The following is a 22,283-nucleotide window of genomic DNA, read 5'->3' as shown; positions in this document are numbered from 1 at the left end:
TTCAGCTACCTCTTTACTCCTATAGTCCATTCTTCACCTCCACTGAACTAACTGCTCAAAGAAATAAAGCAATGACATTTCAAGAAATATAAGGAAAATTACTTTAAGTTGTAATGGGTATTAGAAAAGTTTTACTTTCTGGGTAACTAAAGACATAAACACTATTTACACTGAACTCCTAAAGTGTAGGGTCTAATTATTACCAGTGCTGAAATTCACAAACAAACAAACAAAAACCTATTTGAAAGGAAGTGCCAAAGGAGGCCTCCCTCACAGAACTGGGGAAGGGAAGCCATTCAGTGCTGGTCCAATTGAGGAAAAGCAAAATATAATACTCCCATAGCTTGGAAAACAAATAAAAATAACTTTAGAACTTCATTTTCTCAATTCTTTTTCCACAGATATGTCTACTTTTTTTTAAATGTTTATTTTTTAAAGTTTATTTATTTTGACAGGGAAAGAGAAAAAGCAAATGTGGGGGAGGGGCAGAGAGACAGAAAGTGAGTGAGGGAGAGAAAATCTCAAGCAGACTCCACACTGATGGTGCAGAGCCCAACACAGGGCTCAAACCCACAAACCATGAGATCATGACCTGAGATGAAATCAAAAGTCAGATGCTTAACCTACTGAGCCACCCAAGTGCACCTATTTATTTATTTTTAAGAAGAGAGAGAGAGAGATTGTGAGCAGGAGAGGAGCAGAGAGAAAGGGAGACAGAATGCAAAGCAGGCTCATCACCATCAACACAAAGCCAGATGTAGGGCTCAATCTCACGAATCCATGAGATCACAACCTGAGCTGAAATCAAGAGTTGGGCACTTAACCAACTGAGCCACCCAGGTGCCCCTGTATACTTTCAACAAGATTATCAGCTCCTCTAGGTCTGATAGGAGTTAGGTCTGATAGGTCTGATATTCTAGACTAGATTTTTTAATGCACTGAAAAATATCAAGGTGGGCTTAAATATGAAATAGCTTTCTAAAAATGAAAATGATTTTTATTTCAGAGAGCTACACCTAAAATAAATGGTATGAACCAGGCCAAGAGAACTTACATAACCAACTTGCCCCAACAAAGCCCCTTATCATTGAAGGCCTGGATTTTCTCCTTCCCCATATTGAAATTTAGTTGTTCTCTTCCCTTAAGTGACCAAAGCCAGTCATGAATATCCTGTGGCTTTTCTAAGATACACTATTGTTTATTTAACTTGGTTTGGGATCTAATATCAAAACAAAACAAAACAAATCTACAGGCCCTAAATATCATTTAGGCCAAGTCACCAAACTGAGGCTTAATACCTAACCTAATTGCTCTTATAACCTCTCCCAGAAATGTAGTCTTTATCGGCCAAGAATTTTCTGGTCAGCACCAATAAGGGTAATCTGTCACATGTGCCCTCCCCATCCCTCACAGGAATATGAGATAATCCACTGACTTAAACACTTTCATCCCCAAAGGTGGGTGACCTCACCTCAAATAAATAACACTTTTTTCTGTTTATAACTTCCTTGTCCTGCCTTTAAAAACCTTTCCCTTTCTATATCCCTTTGGAGCTTTCCTCTACTTGTTAGGTGGGATGCTGTCTGACTCATCGATCATTTAATAAAGCCCATTACATCTTCCAATTTACTAGGTAGAATTTTGGGGTTTTAACACTAATTTGTTTTTCTGAAGAATTTACAGCTTCTAACAGGTAATTATGACCTGCTAATAATAAAAACAGTAATAAACTACTGGGTTGTTTTGGGTTTTTTTTTTTTTTGAAAGTTTACTAATAATAGGCATTGCACTAACTTCTATAACAAAGAGCTGAGGGCTTAATCGCAGGCACTATGCCATATACTTTACATGCATAATCTTTTACAGATAAACTGAGGTAACCAAGGCTACTGGGGATAAACTGTCAAAGCTCCTAAGGCCAGTATTTCCATATGTACCTAGATGTGTCTTCCATTTTTGCCTATTCAAAAACACCCTGGCAATTGTTCCTTCCTCTCTCACACATCAACTTTTCCTTCTCTACTGGATAATTTCATTGACATACAAACATAATGTAATATCGCCCATCTACATTTTTAAAAGAGGGCAAAAAAGCTCCATGACCTTTTCCAGCTATCACCTGATTTCTATAATCTTCTTTTCACCAAAGCTCTTTGAAATAATATTACTCACTTACTCCTCCCCCAAAATATCAGAAAAGGAGCAAGAATAATTAAATGAAACTCTATATACCTTTCACTTAAATTTGCTTTTTTCTCTCCCTACTCCTCTTCCTCTCTCTCTGCACACATATGCACACAATTACTTTTGGTTAATTAGCTGAACCACTTGAAAGTCATTTGTAAACACCAGAACACCTCCTCTCTCAAATACTTCATCTACAATTAATCCCTAGCCTAACAAGGGAGAACCACCACACGACCATCATATAAGGAAGTTTAACACACGAAAGAAGGAAGGGAGGGAGGGAGGGAGGGAGGGAGGGAGGGAGGGAGGGAGGGAGGAAGGAAGGAAGGAAGGAAGGAAGGAAGGAAGGAAGGAAGGAAGGAAGGAAAGGAAAGAAAGAAAGAAAGAAAGAAAGAAAGAAAGAAAGAAAGAAAGAAAGAAAGAAAGAAAGAAAGAAAGAAAGAAAGTAAGTTAGTTTAACACTGACACAACAACATTATTGAATAAAAGTCCACATTCAAGTGTCCTCAATTGTCCCAATAGTGTCCTTCAACTATTTTTTAAAATCCATCATCAAACCAAGAATCAAGCATTGCATTTATTCACCAAGTCTCTTTTGTCTCCAATAATCTAGAATACATCCTTAGTCTTTTTTTTTTTTCAATCTTTTACAACTTCAACATTTTTGAGTCCAGGCCAGTAGTTTCTACAGATTGCCCCCTCAGTTAGGACTTCTCTGCTTCTTCCTATATTAGACTGAAGTTAAATATTTTTAACCCAAATATTACATAGATAATACTATCTCCCACTCTCTCTTGAACCCATTTGAATCAAGCTCTATACCCACTGCTGACCAATACTGCTCACTAAAGGTCACCAATAGGGAATGTCCTATTACTAAATCCAAAGGTCAATTCTTAAGTGTTCATCTTACATAACCTGTCAGCAGCTTTTGGCATACTTTCTTCTTGTGGCTTTGGAAACACCACTCTTTTCTGGTTTTCCTCCAACCTTACCGGCTGCTCCTTTCCAATTTTCTTTACTGATGGATTATTCTCACTCCCTGACCAGTAAATATTCAAGTGTCCCAGGGCTCAGTCCTTCTATCTGTTCTTCCTAGACTCACTCACTCACCATGTCAGTGCTGCTCAAACTAGCTGTGGTGAAGGACCAGGTGAAAATTTTAATCCATCGCAAACCACTATAAAATGCAATAGATATGAAATAACAAAAATGATCAAATGCTTGAAGGTTACAACAATATCACTTGCTTATTCTAAATTTTTGTAGTTAATTCACAGCAAATTGGTAACAGTTCTATAACCATCCACCAGTCAGCTGACCCACATTTGAGTAGCATTTAAGGAGTTTATCATCCAATCTCATAACTTTGAATATCTTTTATATGTTGTCAATCTGCAAATATGTATCTCCAAATTAGATTTCATACCTTGATCCCCCAGTTCATATATACAATTGTCTTATCAACACCCTTTCTTGGATGCCAGTCAAGCACCAAAGTCCTGATTCTTTCAACTCCCCCTTCTGCTCCTCCCAAGAACAGTAAAAGAAAACACCCCTGCTCCTCTCACATATTCCCCATCTTGCTCAGTAAATGGCAACTATATTCATCTAGCTATGCAGCCCTAAAATCCTGTAGTCACCACCAATTCTTCTTTCATATACTATAACTATCAACAAATATTGTCAGTTTCAAAACACATCCAGAACCTAAACATTTCTTACTACCTCAGCTGCTGCCACCCTGTCTAAGCTACCATGATCTTGACTGATTTTTCTAACTTCATGTACTTCCCTGCTTTCTCACTTCCCTGCTTCTCTAACTTCATGTACTTTCCTACTTTCTCACTCCCATTCTCCCCACACTCTGAGTATGAAGTGACTTCATTAACACCTAAGAAAACTATTCAGTAGGGAAAGAAAAGTTGGAAATGGAGCTGGCACAACAGCTATCCACATTCTGAGGAATGAAATCAAATCCTTACCTTACACCACATATAAAAATTAATAATGACTCAAAGACCAAAAGTAAGAGCTAAAACCATAAAACTTTTTTTTTAATGTTGTTATTTATTTTTGAGGGGGTTGCCCAGAGAGGGGAGGACAGAGGATCTGAAGTGGGCTCTGTGCTGACAGCAGTAAGCCCGATGCGGGGCTCGAACTCACAAACCATTAGATCATGACCTGAGCTGAATGTGGACACTCAACAGGCTCAGCCACCCCAGAGCCCCTAAAACCATAAAACTCTTAAAAGGAAATAGAGGTAAATCATCACAACATTGTTCCGTTTTCTTAGATTCTGTATTTGCCTATTTGGCCTTTTTTTTTTTTTTTTTTCCAAGTAACCTCTACACCCAATGTGGGGCTTGAAGTCAACATTGAGATCAAGAGTTGCATGCTCAACTGAGCCAGCCAGGCACCCCCCATTTAGCATTTATTAATCATAGAGCCAAACTAACAGCCAAACTTGTTTATATCTCCCCTGCAATCCAGTTTTTGTGAATACGCAAAAATCCTCTTACAAACCTTCTGACCAAACCTGAGTCCATACTCCCAAGCCAATTTATCACACTCACACATCAAGCCAATATTTCCCCTGCCCTGTATCACTCAGGGCCAAGTACCAGATCACTAAAAATCACCCCTACAGTCCAGAACCCACCATTGTTATTCAAAATAGCCAGTCATAAGGGGGCTACCCTGCCTGCCCTTGCCTTATCTGTAGAAACCCCAATAAAAGCTCTGGTTTAGGCTTTTCCCTTGCTCCTTTCTGTCTCCTAACCAAATCTGGTGCTTTCTTCATGTGGGCTGCATGGCCTGCCATGCTCCTTTCTCCTGGAGAAACTGTAAGTAGTAAGTTCTTCTTTCAATAGCATTACTCTCTCTCTGTGTCATTACTTAGTTACCTTTATGTATTAAGGCCCAGGAAAAAAATCAGACCTTGAATTAGTCAATGGTTTATTAGGTAATGATAACAAAAGTACAACCAAATAAAAAGCAAATAAACTGGACTTCATCAAAATTACATATTTCAGCGCATCAGAGGTCACTATCAAGAAAGTAAAACAACTGAGCCTAGGTAGCCCAGTCAGTTAAGCGTCTGACTCCTGATATTGGCTCAGGTCATGATCTTGCGGTCATGAGACTGAGCCCATGTCAGGCTCCACACTAAGTGTGGAGTATGCTTAAGTCTTTTTCTCCCTTTGCCCCTCTTCCCTGCTTGCACTCTCTCTCTCTCTCTCTCAAAATAAATAAACTTAAAAATAGGAATAAGTTCAACTAAGGAGGTAAAAGACCTGTACACTGAAAAAGAAAACTACAAAACATTTCTGAAAGAAATTAAAGAAAACATAAATAAATGGAAAAATATCCTATGTTCACACACTGGAAGACAATATTGGTCAATCTGATAATATTACCCAAGTTGATCTATAGATTCAATACAATCCCTATCAAAATCCTAATGATGTTTTTGCAGAAATAGAGAAACTCTTCTGTCATTCTCATAGAATCACAAACAGCCCTAAATAATCAAGACAATCTTGAAGAACAAAGTTAGTTCTTTGATACCACACTTCCTGATTCAAAACTTACTACAAATCTATAGAAATCAAAAGTGTGGTACTAGTATAAGTATAGACATTTAGACCAATGGAATGGAGAGCCCCAAAATAAATGCTCGTATATATGGTCAAATATACAAAATATATTTACTCCAATGGAGTAAAGACAGTCTTTTTAACATATCATTCTGGGAAAACTAGATATTCATATGCAAAAGAATGAAGTTAGATACTTACCTTATACCATAAACAAAAAGTAACTCAAAATAGATCAAAGACCTAAACATAAGAGCTAAAACTATAAAATTCTTAGAAGCAAATACCTGGAGGAAATCTTTAGGACACTAGATCTGGCAATGATTTCTTGGATATGACACCAAAAGCACAGACAACAACAACAACAAAAATAAATCAATTCATTTCATGAAAATTAACATCTTTTATGTGTGCATCAAGGACACTATCAAGGGAGTGGAAAATGCAACCCAAAGAATGGGAGAAAAAATATGCGAATCATGTATCTGGTAAAAGTTTAATATCCAGAACATATAAAGAATTCCAACAACTAAGCACTCAGAATAAATCACCCAATTCAAAAATGGGCAAGGAAATTTATTTCTCCAAAGAAGGTTTACAAATGACCAATGAGCACGTGAAAAGATGCTCAATATCACTAGTAATTACGAAAATGCAAAGTAAAACCACAATGAAATACCACTTCACACTCATTAAGATGATTATTATTTTAAAAATGGAAAATAACAAGTGTTGGCTAGGATGTGGAGAAATTGGAACCCTCATGTATTGCTGGTTGGAATGTAAAATGATGCAGCTGCTGTGGAAAGCAGTATGGTAGTTCCTCAGAAAGTTAAACAGAGAATTACCATATGATCCAGAATTTCCCCTTCCTTTTTTTTTTTTTTTAAGTTTATTTATTTATTTTGAGAGACAGAGACAGCAGGAGTGAGGAAGCAGAGAGAGAGAATTCCAAGCAGGCTCCACACTCACAAAACTCTGAGATCATGACCTGAGCCAGAACCAAGAGTGCGACACTTAACCGACTGAGCCACCCAGGCACCCCCAGAAAACTCCCTTTCTTGGTATCTACCTGAAATAGAAGTGAAAGCAGAGCCTCAAACAAATACCTGTACACCCATGTTCACAGCATTATTTGCAATAGCCAAACAGTGGAAGCAACCCAAATGTTCAGCAACAGATAATGGATAAAGAAAATGTGATACATACATACTATGCAATATTATTTAGCCTTGAAAAGGAACAAAGTCCTGACACAAACTCAAACATGGATGAGACTTTAAAAAATTATGCTAAGTGAAAGAAGCCAGACATAAGAGGCCACATATTATATAATTCCACTTACATGGAATGCTCAGAATAGGAAAATCTATTAAGATAGAAAGTAGATTAGTGGTTACCAGGGACTAGGGGGAATGCAGAATGAGGAATGAATGCTAGCAAGTAGGGGTTTTTCTTTTGGGGTGATAAAGATGTCTGGATTAAAACAGTGGTAATTCCTGTAAAACCTTGTGAATACACTAAAAACCAGTGAACTGTATACTCTTAAATGGTGATTATATGACATGTGGATTATACCCCAGTAAAGCAAATTTCCATTTTAAAAAAGAAAAAACCAAAAACCTAGGGCAGATCACATCTTTCTCTGATTAAAATTATCCACCCTCTTTCTGTCCCAATCAGCTGAAAATACAAAATCTTTTCTGTAGCCCACAAGTACTACAAAATCCAGCCTCTGTCTATGCCCCACCACCGTCATCAGTCCCAATACCACTGTTCACTAACCAACAGCCACCTTGGCCTCTTGCTGTCCTCCAACATGGCAAGCATGTTCCCACCTCAGAACCTTGGCACATGTGTATCCTCTACATGGACTACTCTTGCCCAAGACACATCAGCATCACTCATTCTATACTCTTTCTGTTCTCTGCTCAAATGTCACCTTAATGAGAATATTCCTAGACAACACAATTTAAAATTTCAATCCCTGCTCCAGGGATTGAAGTAGAAACTTTGCTTAAACCCTACTTTATCTCTAGTATCTAGAATAGTGCCTGCACATAGTAAGAACTTAATAAATATGATGGATGGATGAATTTAAACAAATGAACAAATGAATAGAGGCAAAAAAAATTATATATATATATATATATATATATATATATATATATATATATATATATAATACATACTAACTTGTTTTACAAGGAAACACTTAGTCAAGGGCATTGGCAAGACTCAAGCCCAGGTTGGCCTCTCAAACCCAAGCTCTTCATTTCTAAGCTATACTTCTACTTCCCAATGTAGAGACACTGGAGGGATTACTTGTTAGATGGAAGAGTATTTTGTAGAATGCCAAGATATCACATATATCTAAAAATCCATTTTTTAGTTCCTATTCATTTTAATGCAATGATCATATTACACAAAAAAGCATAATGAGTCATAGCCTCCAAAATTACTGAATTTCATTTATTCTATATTGCCCAGCTACTTTCAAAATTACGCTTATTGAATGAACCTGACTCTCTCTCAAAAGGCAAGACACCAGACTAGATGCAACCTCCAAATCTCTCTGTACCTATAAAGTATACTATAGAGAAAATGCCAAAGGAAATGAGGCTTTATAACTGCAATGGGCATACAGTAGCATCTGCTCTTGCAAGAGCCATTATGGAACAGAGACAAACAGGGATATAAATACAACAGTTCCTTCTCCTTCTAACCAAGACTCATAAGATAATTATAATAACTTTTTTTAATGTTTACTTATTTATTTTGAGAGAGAGGGAGAGGCCAAGGGACAGAGAGAGGGAAAAAGAGAATCCCAAGCAGGCGCTACACTGTCAGCACAGAGCCCAATGCAGGGTTCAATCTCACCAACCGTGAGATCATGACCTGAGCCAAAAATCAAGAGTTGAACACTTAATTGACTGAGCCACCCAGGCGCCCAATAACTTTTTAAAAAGTAATCTCCACACCCAACGTGGGGCTCAAATTCACAACCCCAAGATCAAGAGTTGCATGCTCTACCAATTGAGCCAGTCAGGCATCCCAAGACAATTATAGTAATTTTTAAAACTTCCAGATTCAGCTACAAGGACAAGAAATAATGGGGCAAATGGCTAAGTCACTTGTTTTATTAACATCAGTTTCTCCACACTTACTACAAACTTTTAAGTATTCATTAAACTTACTCAAACATCTTATGTTTTGTGGTTTTTACCTTCCTGGCTTCTCTACTGCAAATGCTAAGCCATCCTTTGCTTCCTACTGCATACTTCCTACAAAGACTTAACCAGCTCTGTGCAAAAGAGGTACCATGGAGCTTCAATTATTTGGGGAGATAACGAAGCACAGAGATGAGGTTAGCCAACTGCCTCATTTTATAAGTGAGACAATTCAGGCTCAGAAATTATAGTTCCTGTGGAAACCACACATAACTTATTAGTGGCAAAGCATAGATTAGTATCCAGGATTTCTGGCTTCCTTCCAGAATGAAACTTTTCTACTCCTCCAATACTAAAGATAAAAAAACTATTGTTTGCATTAAGGTACCTCTGACTTACTTAAAAATAAATCCTCAAAATAGAAGGATGTAGGGGTGCCTGGGTGGCTCAGTCGGTTAAGTGCCAACTTTGGCTCAGGTCATGATCTCATGGTTTGTGAGTTCAAGCCCCGCATCAGGCTCTGTGCTGACAGCTCAGAGCCTGTAGCCTGCTTCGGATTCTGTGTCTCCCTCTCTCTCTGCTCCTTCCCCACTTGTGCTTCCTGTCTCTCAAAAATAAATAAACATTAAAAAAATTTTTAAAAAATAGAAGGATGTCGCTAATTGAATCTTATAGCCTCAAAACTTAGATCAGTGCCCAACACATAGTAGGTATTAGTGTGCATTTACTGCATGGTCAATTATTTAAATGTGAGTTACTTTATTAAAAACTATTTCTGGGGCGCCTGGGTGGCGCAGTCAGTTAAGCATCTGACTTCAGCCAGGTCACGATCTCGCAGCCTGTGAGTTCGAGCCCCGCGTCGGGCTCTGGGCTGATGGCTCAGAGCCTGGAGCCTGTTTCCGATTCTGTGTCTCCCTCTCTCTCTGCCCCTCCCCCATTCATGCTCTGTCTCTCTCTGTCCCAAAAATAAATAAATGTTGAAAAAAAAAATTTAAAAAGTATTTCTGATTCTTTTTTTTTTAATGTTTATTCTTGAGAGAGGGAGAGACAGAGCGTGAGCTGGGTAGGGGCAGAGAGAGAGAGAGAGAGAGAGAGAGAGAGAGAGAGAGACAGAGAGAGAGACAGAATCTGAAGCAGGCTCCAGACTCTGAGCTGTCAGCACAGAGCCCAATGCGGGGCTCAAACTCACGAACTGTGAGATCATGACCTAAGCCAAAATTCGACACTCAACCAACTGAGCCACCCAGGCACCCCAAAAGTATTTCTGATTCTGGTCAATTAAATATTTTAAGGCAGTTATAATAAGCCTAACTTGAGATACCACTAAAATGACCAAGATATTCCTTGAATTTAAAACTAAAATGACCCAAAATTCCTCCAATTTCAAATAAAAAACATTTTCCCAGGATACCCTTCCTTCTCCTCTTTGTCCTCCTCAGCAAACTCCATTCATTGGAGGCATACACTCCTAGAAGCTACCTGCCTCAGGCCCTGATTCATTTCACCTAATCTTTAGCAAAGAGCAAATCACAGAGAACTTACAAATAAGAGGAATCAAAAGAAAAAATGCCAGAAATAGTAGAATAGTGACCAAGTACAGGGTTGGCTCAGTCTGTAGAGCATGCGACTCTTGATCTCAGGTTGTGAGTTCAAGCCCCACATTGGGTGTAGAGATTACTTAAAACTAAAATCTTAAAAAAAAAAAAAAAAAAAAAAAAGGACAAGTGACAAAGTACAAATATTTGCTGAACATGATGTTGAAAAGCCACTCCTTTTTAGTTATGTTATACTTACTCTGTAGATCACTCCATTAAGAGCCCTGATAGCACTATTCCTCAGTTTTTAGAAGACTCCGGATACTTGAAAGCGTGGAATTGAGATTCCATTTAGGTAGAACTAAATTTAAATAAAGGAATGTGGCTCTTAAATAATAAAAGTGTATCCAAATTTATAATTTTTATTTTTTTAATGTTTATTTATTTTTGAGAGAGCACAAGTGGGGGAAGGGTATAGAGAGGGGGACAGAGGATCTGAAGCGGGCTCTGTGCTGACAGCAGTGAGCTCAATGTGGGGCTCAAACTCACAAACCGTGAGATCATAACCCAAGCGAAAGTCAGACACTCAACCAAGTCACCCAGGTGCCCCAAAGTGTATCCAAATTTAACCCAATAGATTTACAGGAATTCTAAAGCTGGGGTGCCTGGGTGGCTCAGTTGGTTAAGTGTTTGACTTGGTTTTGGCTCAGGTCATGATCTCATGATTTGTGGATTCAAGCCCCACATCTGCTGTCAGTGCAGAGCCTGCTTGGGATTCTCTCTGTATCCTCCTCTCTCTGACTCTCTCTCTCTCTCTCTCTCTCTCTCTCTCTCTCTCTCTCTCTCTCTCTCTTCCTGTCTCTCTCTCTCTCAAAATAAATGAGTAACCTTTAAAAAAAAAAAAAGAAGAAGAATTCTAACACTAATACACCTTAGAAAATTCTAAGAAATGGAGCACCTGGGTGGCGCAGTCAGTTAAGCTCTTGATTTTGGCTCGAGTCATGGTCTCACAATTCATGAGCTCAAGCCCCACATTGGGCTCCACACTGGCAGTGCAGAGTGTGCTTCAGATTTTCTCTCTCCCTCTCTCTCTCTGGCCCTTCCCAGCTCATTCTCACTCTCTCTCTCAAAAGAAACATTTTTTAAAAAGAGAATATTGTAAGAAACGAAGCACTAACACATGTATTAAATGATCCTTCCAATAACTATAAGAAAAGAGAAAAACAAAGGTCATGACCTTCATTTTATAGATAAGACCACTAAGGTTTAGGAAATAAAGTGATTTGTCTACATTTACAAAGCTGATTAAGTGACAAAGCTAAGACCAAAGTGTAAGGGTTTCCTACTCCTAAGTTGAGATTCTTCTTGTCAAATCACAGTGAGCTTTCATAAAGCAGACAAAGGGGCTTTATAAACAAAAATCTCACAGGACAACTAATTACTAAGGCATTTTTATACAACTAAATCCTAAAATGACAGTAACAGAAAGAATTACATTGTGTTTCATACATTTACAAAAAATGCATAAGATGTATAAAGTACACTTAATAAATAAATATGAATACTGTTGTGTCCTTCTCCTTATATGCTCTATATGGAAAAGTTTCAAGGCCACTATTTAATCATAGCACTATTTCCTAAGAGTTTCCCAAATCTTAGCAAAATCATGGTGGGTGTGGATTGCAGGTACATAAGAATACAGCTTTCCTGGGCCCCCAATATGGAGATTCTGATTCAAATAAGTTCAGAATCTGTTCAGAACTTTAACAAGCATTCTAGCAAACTGGTGCAGCCACTCTGGAGAACAGTATGGAGGTTCCTCAAAAAGTTAAAAATAGAACCACCCTATAATCCAGCAATTGCACTACCAGATATTTACCCAAAGGATACAGATTTGAAGGTGTACTTGCACCCCAATGTTTATAGCAGCATTATCAACAACTGCCAAACTATGGAGAGAGCCCAAATGTCCATCAATAGATAAATGCATAAAGAAGATGTGATATATGGGACGCCTGGGTGGCTCAGTCACTTAAGCATCGGACTCTAGATTTCAGCTCAGGTCATAATCTCATGGTTTGTGAGTTTGAGCCCCACATCAGGCCCTGCACTGACACACAGAGCTTGCTTGGGATTCTCTCTCTCTCTCTGCCTCTCCTCCCCTCAAACTAAATAAATAAACGTTAAAAAAATAAAAAGAAGATGGGGGCACCTGGGTGGCTCAGTCAGTTAAGCATTTGAGTCTTGGTTTTAGATCAGGTCATGATCTCACAGTTAATGGGTTCCAGCCCCACATCAGGGTCTACACTGACAGCACAGGGTCTGCTTGAGATTCTCTCTCCCTCTCTCTCTCTACCCCTCCTTTGTTCGTGTGCTCTATCTCTCTCTCAAAATAAACTCCAAAACAAAAAGATATAATATATACATATACAATGGAGTATTACTCTGCCATCAAAAATAAAATCTTGCCATTTGCAACAACGTGGATGGAGCTAGAGTGTATTATGCTAAGCGAAACAAGTCAGAGAAAGACAAAAAGCACATGATTTTACTCCTATGAGGAATTTAAGAAGCAAAACAGATAAACATATGGGAAGGGGGAATAAAGAGAGGGAAACAAGCCATGAGAAACTCTTTAGAAATAGAGAACTGAGGGTTGATGGAAGGTTGTGGGTGGGGAATGGGTTAGATGAGTGATGGGTATTAAGGAGGGCACTTGTTATAATGAGCACTGGGTATTGTATGTAAGTGATGAATCACTGAATTCTACTCCTAAAACCAATATTGCACAGTATGTTAACTAACTAGAATTTAAATAAATACTTGCGGTGGGGGGAAGAATTTTAAGAAGTATTCTAGATGATTCTGATTAGCCAGATTTGCAGTACTGCCCCAATAGAATTCTCAGAGAAAAAGCAAGCCAAGAAAATACAAAGCAATTAAGGTCCAGGGACAAAGATTTTCACCAATTTCCCTGGTCCTAAAGCCAGAATAGAACAAACAGGTGAAAGAAAACCTTATTCCTACCCTGAATCCAAACTTAGCTGCTGACCTTACCCCCAACTGTCAAAAAAGTTGGCCTCTCCCTAGTCCCATGTTATGAGACAGATATAGATGCTAAGAGTTTCAACCTGAATGTTCTCGAAAAGCTTGAGTCTGTTAAAAACAACAACAAAATGGTAAATCCCAAAACACAAGTATAAAACTGTGATGGGTACTTAAGTAGCAGCTTCTTCCCAAATACTAGGCAAAAACTGAGACAGAGGAGAGGATTTGGGGTGAGAAGGGATGGGGGGAAAGGGGAGGTTCTGACCTAGCAAGAAAAGTTAGTTGGCCCCCAGCTTCCCTGACAGAGAAGAGTCCACAAGGAAAACACACACACACACACACACACACACACACACACACACACACACACACACACACACGAGTGAGATTCCTCCAAATAATACTTAGAACAGTCCCCAGAAAGGATTCCTAAGCAGGTGTTCATAATCATAATAATCATCAACTTACAAGCTGCCTCTTCTTGGAAGGCTCAACTCCTTCTGAAAAACAAAGCACAAACACAAGTTAGAAATAAGGACACCTCTAAGTCCTACAGGTCTGCATTAAATGTCCTACAGCATTATCTTAATAATGGCAAAAACTAAATATTTCCAAATGATAATTTCTTCCCTTATCTTCTAAATTCAGTGACTAGTCTTCTAAATAAAGACTAGTCAGGTTAACTACCACCTCTTTATTCTTCCTTCCCAAAGTAACATCTCACAGAGTACTTGTAGCATTTTCCCCACTAGATGGAACCATCTCACCAGTGGAGATTATTCCAGATATTCACTGGGCCAGCCATTAACTGTCGATGAACTGGAAAGGATTCACCTATCATTAAGAGTCAGAGATATGAAGGAATGACATGGAATTTTTCTTTAATTAAGAAACATTTTAGATAAAAAAGTATAAAAAATTATATAACAAAGAGATGACTATACTCACTACTGGCTTGAGAACAGTTGGGTCCCTGTGACTTGCTTTCAAAATTTACTAGGTCTCACTCCCCTAAGTCCCCACTTAACTATTCTGAATATTTTATCTTTGCCATATGTCTTTATATTTTCTTACATATATATTCATAAATAATTAGTATTGTTTTATATGTTTTTAAATTATATATTTAAAAATCTGCTGACTTGAACATCATAACTGGGGGATTCACCCATGTGGATATTTTTCACTTTCACACATTACTTCACTCTATAAATTTATTTTGTCACTTATTTATAATATTTATTTATCCATTCTTCAGGAAACAAAATTAATTTTCTTTGCATGTTTTTCTTCTCCATCAGAACAATGCTCCTATAAATAGCCTGTCCTTGTTTCCTCATGTACATTATAAAAAGTTTCTTGAAGTATATAGATGTGGAACTGCTAAGTCATAAAGTACCAAAACTTACTACCAAAAATGATTATACCAATTTATCCTCCCCCTCTAACAATTCCCAGACCTATCTCCCAAATTCCTGACACTTCCAATCAGTTGCCTACTCAACACCTCAAATCCAACATGTCCCAAACTGAGCTCATTTTTTCCACAGAAACTGATTCCAACCGCAGCCTTTCCCCATTTTAGATGATGGTATTTCTATTCTTCTGGTTGTTTAAGCCCAAACCCTAACCATCTGGACTACTGTTTTTCACATACACATCACATCCATCAGGAATTCTTAATAGCTTTAGCTTTAAAATATATATCCAGAATACAACGAGTTTTCAGATATATCTCCACAGACATACAAACTTAGAATCTCTTAAAAACCTTGGATTTAGTCCTGTTTTAGATACTGGAATGGGGGGTGGGTATTAAAGTAAACAGCATAGGGGCACCTGGGTGGCTCAGTCAGTTAAACATCCGACTTCAGCTCAGGTCATGATCTGACAGTTTGTGGGTTCAAGTCCCGCATCAGGCTCTGTGCTGACAGCTTAACAGCCTGGAGCCTGCTTCGGATTCTGTGTCTCCCTCTCTCTCTGCCCCTCCCCTACTTGTGCTGTCTCTGTCTCTCAAAAATAAATAAAAATGTTAAAAAAATAAGATAAACAGCATATACTTGTTATATTATGTAACAATATAGAACACTCTCAAAAAAGACCGGGCAGCAACAAAACATACTAAATACATTAAAATTTCTGCAACAAAATATATGATAGCTATGATAAGTGTGTGAAAACTTCATCTAAAGAGTCTCAGTTCAATTTTGTCACCTGAAGAGTTAAAGTCAGGAAAAAACCTCTAGGTTTCTGCTATTGACAATCTAAGCTACTGTGGTTTCTCCCTGGCCTTTCAATCATCTCCTAACTGGTACTCCATTCCAGCTTCTACCCTTACTCTATAGTCTATTTTCAATGTAGGGTAGTTAGGTCAGGGCACCTGGGTGGCTCAGTTGGTTAAGCATCTGACTCTTTTATTTATTTATTTTTTTTCTGAGAGAGAGAGCAAGAGCGAGCAAGTGAGCGAGGGGCAGAGACAGAAGGAAAGAGAATCTACAAGAAGCAGAGAGAGGAGGGAGAGAAAATCCCTTGCAGGCTCCACACTGTCAGTTGTCAGTTCAGAGCCCAAAGTCGGGCTTGAGCTCACCGGAAGATGGGCTCAAATTTACCTGATGCAGGGCTCAAATTCATGAACCCTGGGATCATGACCTGAACCAAAGTGGGACGCTTAACTGACTGAGCCACCCAGGTGTCCCAGCATCTGACTTTTGATTTCGGTTCAGGTCATGATCTCACAGTTCGTGAGATGGAGACCCCACCCTCAGTCTCTGCTGACATGGAGCTTGCTTGGGATCCTCTCTCTCCCTGCCCCTCCCCTGCTTACACTCTCGCACTGTCCCTCAAAACAAATAAACTTAAATACATATATACATACATACATACATGTCAGACCATAACACTCCTGCTCAAAACCCTCAAATGGCTCCCCAATTTACTCAAGAGTAAAAATCAAAATCCACATAAGACCTAGAAGTGACCCGCCACCCCTCCCCAGTATCTCTGTCCCTTACACTTTGATCCAGACATACAGGACTCTATTATCCATTAAATACATCAGGCATTCCTCTACCTTAAGGTCTTACTCTAAACCACACATTCTGCCTATAATGCTCCTCTTTCCCCCAAATATTTCTTTGACTAATTCCCTAACAGCCTTCAAAAATCTTGGTTCAAGTTTACCTGAGTATGAAACCTACTACCCTGATAGCCCTACACAGTATTACCACTTACTTTACACCCCATCACCCTCTTACTCTGCTATAACTTTTTATCACCAATACACTTTCAATACATTTATCACTCCTAACATGCTATGTAATTTACTTATTATGTTTATTGCTTATTTTTCTATCCTCCCCCGACTAGAATCTAAGCTTCATGAAAGCAAGGATCCTAGTATGTTTTATTTACTAATGCATCTCAATGACTTAGTACAGTAATTGGCATATAGCAGATGCTCAAAAAATAATTGTTGAACACATACTCTCCAATACTTGGTGTTTTTAGACTTTTTAGTTTTACTAATTTAATGGCTGTGATGATAGTATGGTTTTTTATTTTTAAATTTTTTTAAAACCTACAATCTTGAGATCAAGAGTCACATGTTCCACTGACTCAGCCAGCCAGGCAACCCTGATCATAATATGGTTTTAACTGGCATTTCCTATAATTATGGGTAAAATTAAGCAATGTTTTATATGTTTATCAACCACTAGGGTTACCTCAACTGTGAGCTAGCTATTTATACCCTGGCCCATTTTTCTATTAGGTTTTCTGTCTTTTTTCTTACTGAATTATAGGATATATTCTGGATAGTAATTATTTGTAAGTTAAATTCATTGTAAATGTTTTCTCAGTCTTATTTTTTTACTTCTATTTTTAATGGAGTCACCAAAAGATTTAATTTTTATGTAATCAAGTTTATCAATCTTTCCTTATCTTTTTTTTGTATGCAAGAACTGCATCTCTGACAAAAGACACATGAATATATTTACTTAGAATTTTCTTCTAGAAGATTTATAGGTTTGCTTTTCACATGAAGTTTGTTAATATACCTGGAACTTATTTTTACATATGAAAGAAGATAGAAATCCTATTACATTTTTTTCTAAACATATGACTGATTATCTCAGGTCATTTGTTAAATGATGTTGCAATGTCAGTTTTGTCATATATTAAGTTTTCATAAATGCAGGACTGTCTTTCTTGACTATATTCTGTTCCACTGTACTATCAGCCTCTGTGCCATACCATACTGTTTAATTGGTATAGCTTGACAATAAATTTTAATACTTGTAAGGCAAGTCTACTCACATTGTTATTATTCTTAAAAGTTATGGGAGGTAATCTTGGGGCTTTGTTCTTCCATATAAATTTTAGAGTCAACTTGTAGATAAAAACTTTGACACTGCACTCAATTGAGAGTTGATCTGGGGAAAACGGATATACAATACAGACAACTACTATATAAGAACATAGTATACATCTATTTATCTCCTTTTTTTAATGTTATTTATTTTGAGAGAGAGCGAGTGAGTAGGAGATGGGCAGAGAGAGAGAAGGAGACACAGAATCCCAAGCAGGCTCTGTGCTGTCAGTGCAGAACGTGACATGAGACTCAATCCACAAACCATGAGATCATGACCCAAGCCAAAATCAAGAGTTGGACGCTTAATTGACTAAGCCACCCAGGAGCCCCTATTTAGGTTTCCTTTAATATGTTTTAATAAAGTTTGATAATTTGTCAAGTAAGGATTATACAAATATTTTGTTAGATTTATTTCTAAGTACCTTATATTTTCTTGTTGCCATTACAGCCTATTTTTTAAAAATCTCATTTACTAGGGTTCTTGGGTGGCTCAGTTGGTTAAATGTCTGACTCTTGATCTCAGCTCAGGTCATGATCTCACAGTTCATGAGATCGAGCCCCACATCAGGATCTGCACTGACAGTGCTAAGCCTGCTTGGGATTCTCTCTCTCTCTCTCTCTCTCTCTCTCTCTCTGGCCCTCCCCTATCCACACTTTCTCTCCCTCTCTCCAAAATAAACTTAAAAAAAATCATCTCATTTACCAAGAGTTGTATTTCATCACACTACTAACACCATTTTCCTCCAGGTATGGTATGAAAATTTTCAAACATAGAAAACAGAAAAATTTAAAGACCTGTACATCAAACATTCATATACCTACAACCCAGATTGTTAATATTTTGCAGTAGAGGCATGCCTTGTTTTATGGGACCTTGCTTTCTTGCTCTTCATAGATATTGCTTTTTCCTTTTTTTTTCCCCCAACAAATTGAAGGTTTGTGGCAATCCTGCATCAAGCAAGTATATGAGCACCACTTTTCCAACAGCATTTGCTTACTTCATGTGTTTCTCTCACACTTTGGTAATTCTCACAAAATTCCAAACTTTTACATTGTTATTATATTTGCTATGGTGATCTGTGATCAGCGATCTTTGAAGTTACTATTGTAATTGTTTTGGATACCACAAACCTTCCCCATAGAAGATGGCAAACTTAACTGATAAATGTTATGTGTGTTCCAACTGCTCCCCTGACTGGCTGTTCCCCTCAGCTCTCTTTCTCTCCTCCAGCCTCCCTACAATATTGAAATTAGGCCAGTTAATATCCCCACAATGGCCTCTATGTGTTCAAATGAAAGAAAGAGCTACACTTCTCTTGCTTTAAATCAAAAGGTAGAAATGATTAAAGTTAGTGAGGATGGCATTTCACAAGTCAAAATAGGCCAAAGACTGGCCTCCTGCACCAAACAGCCAAGTTGTGAATGCAAAGAAAAAAAAGACTTGAAGCAAACTTAAAATGCCAATCCAGTGAACACATGAATGCTAAAAAAGCAGAACAGCCTTATTGCTGGTATGAAGAAAGTTTGAGTGGTCTGGATAGAAGATCCAAATTTTATTTCCAGTTTTCCATCATGGATTAGATTTGCCTGCTCCAGAACTTCTCATGAAAGGAACAAGTATGGGGGTGCCTGGGTGGCTCAGTCAGTTGAGTGTCTGACTTCAGCTCAGGTCACGATCTCATGGTTTGTGAGTTTGAGCCCCATATTGCAGAGCCCACTTTGGAACCTTTGTCTCCCTCTCTTTCTGCCCCTCCCCCTACTTACATGTGCACACACTGACATGCTTTCTCTCTCAAAAAATATAGGTAAACATTAAAAAAAAAAAAGAAACAAGTATGAATCTTTTTATATAAAACTTCTTTCACTCAGCATGTGGATGAATTTAGAAATAAAGCCACATGTTGCATATAACAGTAACAATATCCAATCATATGAATATACCACAGTTTATTTATCTTTTCTCCTACTAATGGACACTTGGGTTATTTCCAGTTTTGAGCTATTAACATTCCTGTACAAGTCTTTTAATAGGTCTATGTTTCATCTGTCTTGGGTAAATACCTTAAAAGAAGAGTAGAAATGCTGGGTTATAGGATAGGTGTATATTTAGTCGTATAAGAAACTACCAGATCTCTTTCTGAAGTGATTGTAACAAGTTACACTCCCATTAACAATGTAGGAGAATTTTAATTGCTCCACCTTCTAGCTAATATAGTAATAATAATAACTAATAATACAAGAATAGCTCTACATTTACCCCAAGAATTCTAATTGCTCCACATTCATGCCAATATATGCTATCATTTTAAATTTCAGCAGTTCTAGTAACTGTGCAGTCGTATCCTATTGTTTTAATTTGCATTTTCAAGATGACTAATGATGTTGAGCATCTATCTTTTCATGTGCTTATTAGCCATCAGTACATATTCTTTTATGAAGTATCTAAAATATTTTGCCCCTTTTATAATTGAGCTATCTTTTCATTACTGAGTTGTAAAGAATTCTTCATATATTCTAGACACAAGTCCTTTATTAGTTGTTTGATGAATATTTTCCCCCAGTCTGTGGCTTGCCTAACTGAAGTCATTAGTGGTATCTTTGGATGAGCACAAAGTTTTTAATTTTGATGGTCAATATTTTTTTGTGGTTAATGCTTTCAGTATCTTGCCTATGAAAACTTTGCCTATGCCAAGAAGACAAATATATTTTCCTATATTTTATATCTAGATGCTTTATGGTTTTTAGCCTGTATGTTTACGTCTATGGTCCATTTTGAATTAATTTGGGGGTATTATACAAGACAGGGTTATGGTTCATTCTTTTCCCATATAGATATCCACTTATTCCAGCACCATTTATTAAAAACTCCATCTTTTCCCCAATAGATTGCTTTGGCACCTTTGATGACAATCAAATTAAAATAGAATGGGCTATTTGGGGGCTCTCTACTGTACTCTACTGATCTATTTTTTTCATCCTATGCCAGCTATACTTTCTTGATTCTGCAGCTTTGTATTAAGTATCGAAGTCAGATCATGTACAGTCCTTTAACTTTGTTCAAGAATGCTTTGGATATTCTAAACTGCTTGCATTTCCATAAAAATGTTAGAATAAAATTAATTTGTACAAAAATGTCTGCTGTGATTACAGTCCAATTTGGAAGAACTGAGATCTTAATATTGAGTCTTCCAGGGCGCCTGGGTGGCTCAGTGGGTTAAGCGTCCGACTTCAGCTCAGGTCATGATCTCACAGTTCATGGGTTTGAGCCCCACATCAGGCTCTGTGCTGACAGCTCAGAGCCTGGAGCCTGCCTCGGATTCCGTGTCTCCTTCTCTCTCTGCCCTTCCCCTGCTCCCTCACTCTCGTTCTCTCTCTCTCTCAAAAATAAACATTAAGGGGCGCCTGGGTGGCTCAGTCGGTTAAGCGTCCGACTTCAGCCAGGTCACGATCTCGCGGTCCATGAGTTCGAGCCCCGCGTCAGGCTCTGGGCTGATGGCTCAGAGCCTGGAGCCTGTTTCCGATTCTGTGTCTCCCTCTCTCTCTGCCCCTCCCCCGTTCATGCTCTGTCTCTCTCTGTCCCAAAAATAAATAAAAACGTTGAAAAAAAATTTAAAAAAAATAAATAAAATAAACATTAAAAAAATTATAAAAAACTTTTAAAAATATTGAGTCTTCCAACCCATGAACATAAAATTTCTCCACTTACTTACATCTACTTTAATTACTCTAAGCAATGTTTTGTACTTTTCAGCAAAAAGGTCTTCTTTTCCTAAACTTATTCCTAAGTCGATATGTTGAGGCTATTGCAAATAAAATTTTTATTTCATTTTCTAATTGCTTGCTTCTAGTATAGGAACGCAATCAATTTTTATATATTTACTGTTGTATCCTACAACTTTGCTAAATTCATTATTAGTTGTAACTACTGTTTTGTAGATTCCTTAGGATTTCTCTGTATAAACAATCATGTTCTCTATGAATAAGAGAGTTTTACTTCTTTCCACTTTCTTTTTTTTTTTTAATGTTTATTTTTGAGAGAGAGACAGAGTGCAAGCAGGGGAGGGGCAGAGAGAGAGGGAGACACAGAATCTGAAGCAGGCTCCAGGCTCCAAGCTGTCAGCACAAAGCCCAACACGGAGCTCAGACTCACTGACTGCAAGATCATGACCTGAGCCGAAGTCAGACACTTAACCAAATGAGGCACCCAGGCACCCCTCATTCCACTTGATATAACTGTCTGTGGTAGATATCCTTGCCATGTTCCTCATCTGATCAAAGGGGGAAGGAGTTCAATATTTTACCACTAAATATAAAGTTAGGTTTTTCATAGATAATTTTTATCAAATTGATGAAGTCTCCTTCTATTCCTAATTTG

The 22,283-nt window shown here is 37.9% G+C and overlaps 1 protein-coding gene across 7 annotated transcripts in view; it reads right to left on the bottom strand.

Moving 5' to 3' along the window:
• MAST2 (microtubule associated serine/threonine kinase 2) overlaps window positions 1-22,283 on the bottom strand; it is a 222,635-nt gene that overhangs the window by 113,795 nt on the left and 86,557 nt on the right. For all 7 annotated transcript variants that reach the window (XM_023258635.2, XM_023258637.2, XM_023258636.2 and 4 more), the window contains one exon: window positions 14,008-14,039. In XM_023258635.2, coding sequence (XP_023114403.2) covers window positions 14,008-14,039 — 32 coding nt within the window. The remainder of the gene's footprint in view (window positions 1-14,007; window positions 14,040-22,283) is intronic.

This window comes from Felis catus, chromosome C1, assembly GCF_018350175.1.
Source record: "Felis catus isolate Fca126 chromosome C1, F.catus_Fca126_mat1.0, whole genome shotgun sequence".
NCBI classification, from domain to species: Eukaryota; Metazoa; Chordata; class Mammalia; order Carnivora; family Felidae; genus Felis; species Felis catus.
This window is presented reverse-complemented; position numbering and strand designations above follow the sequence as displayed.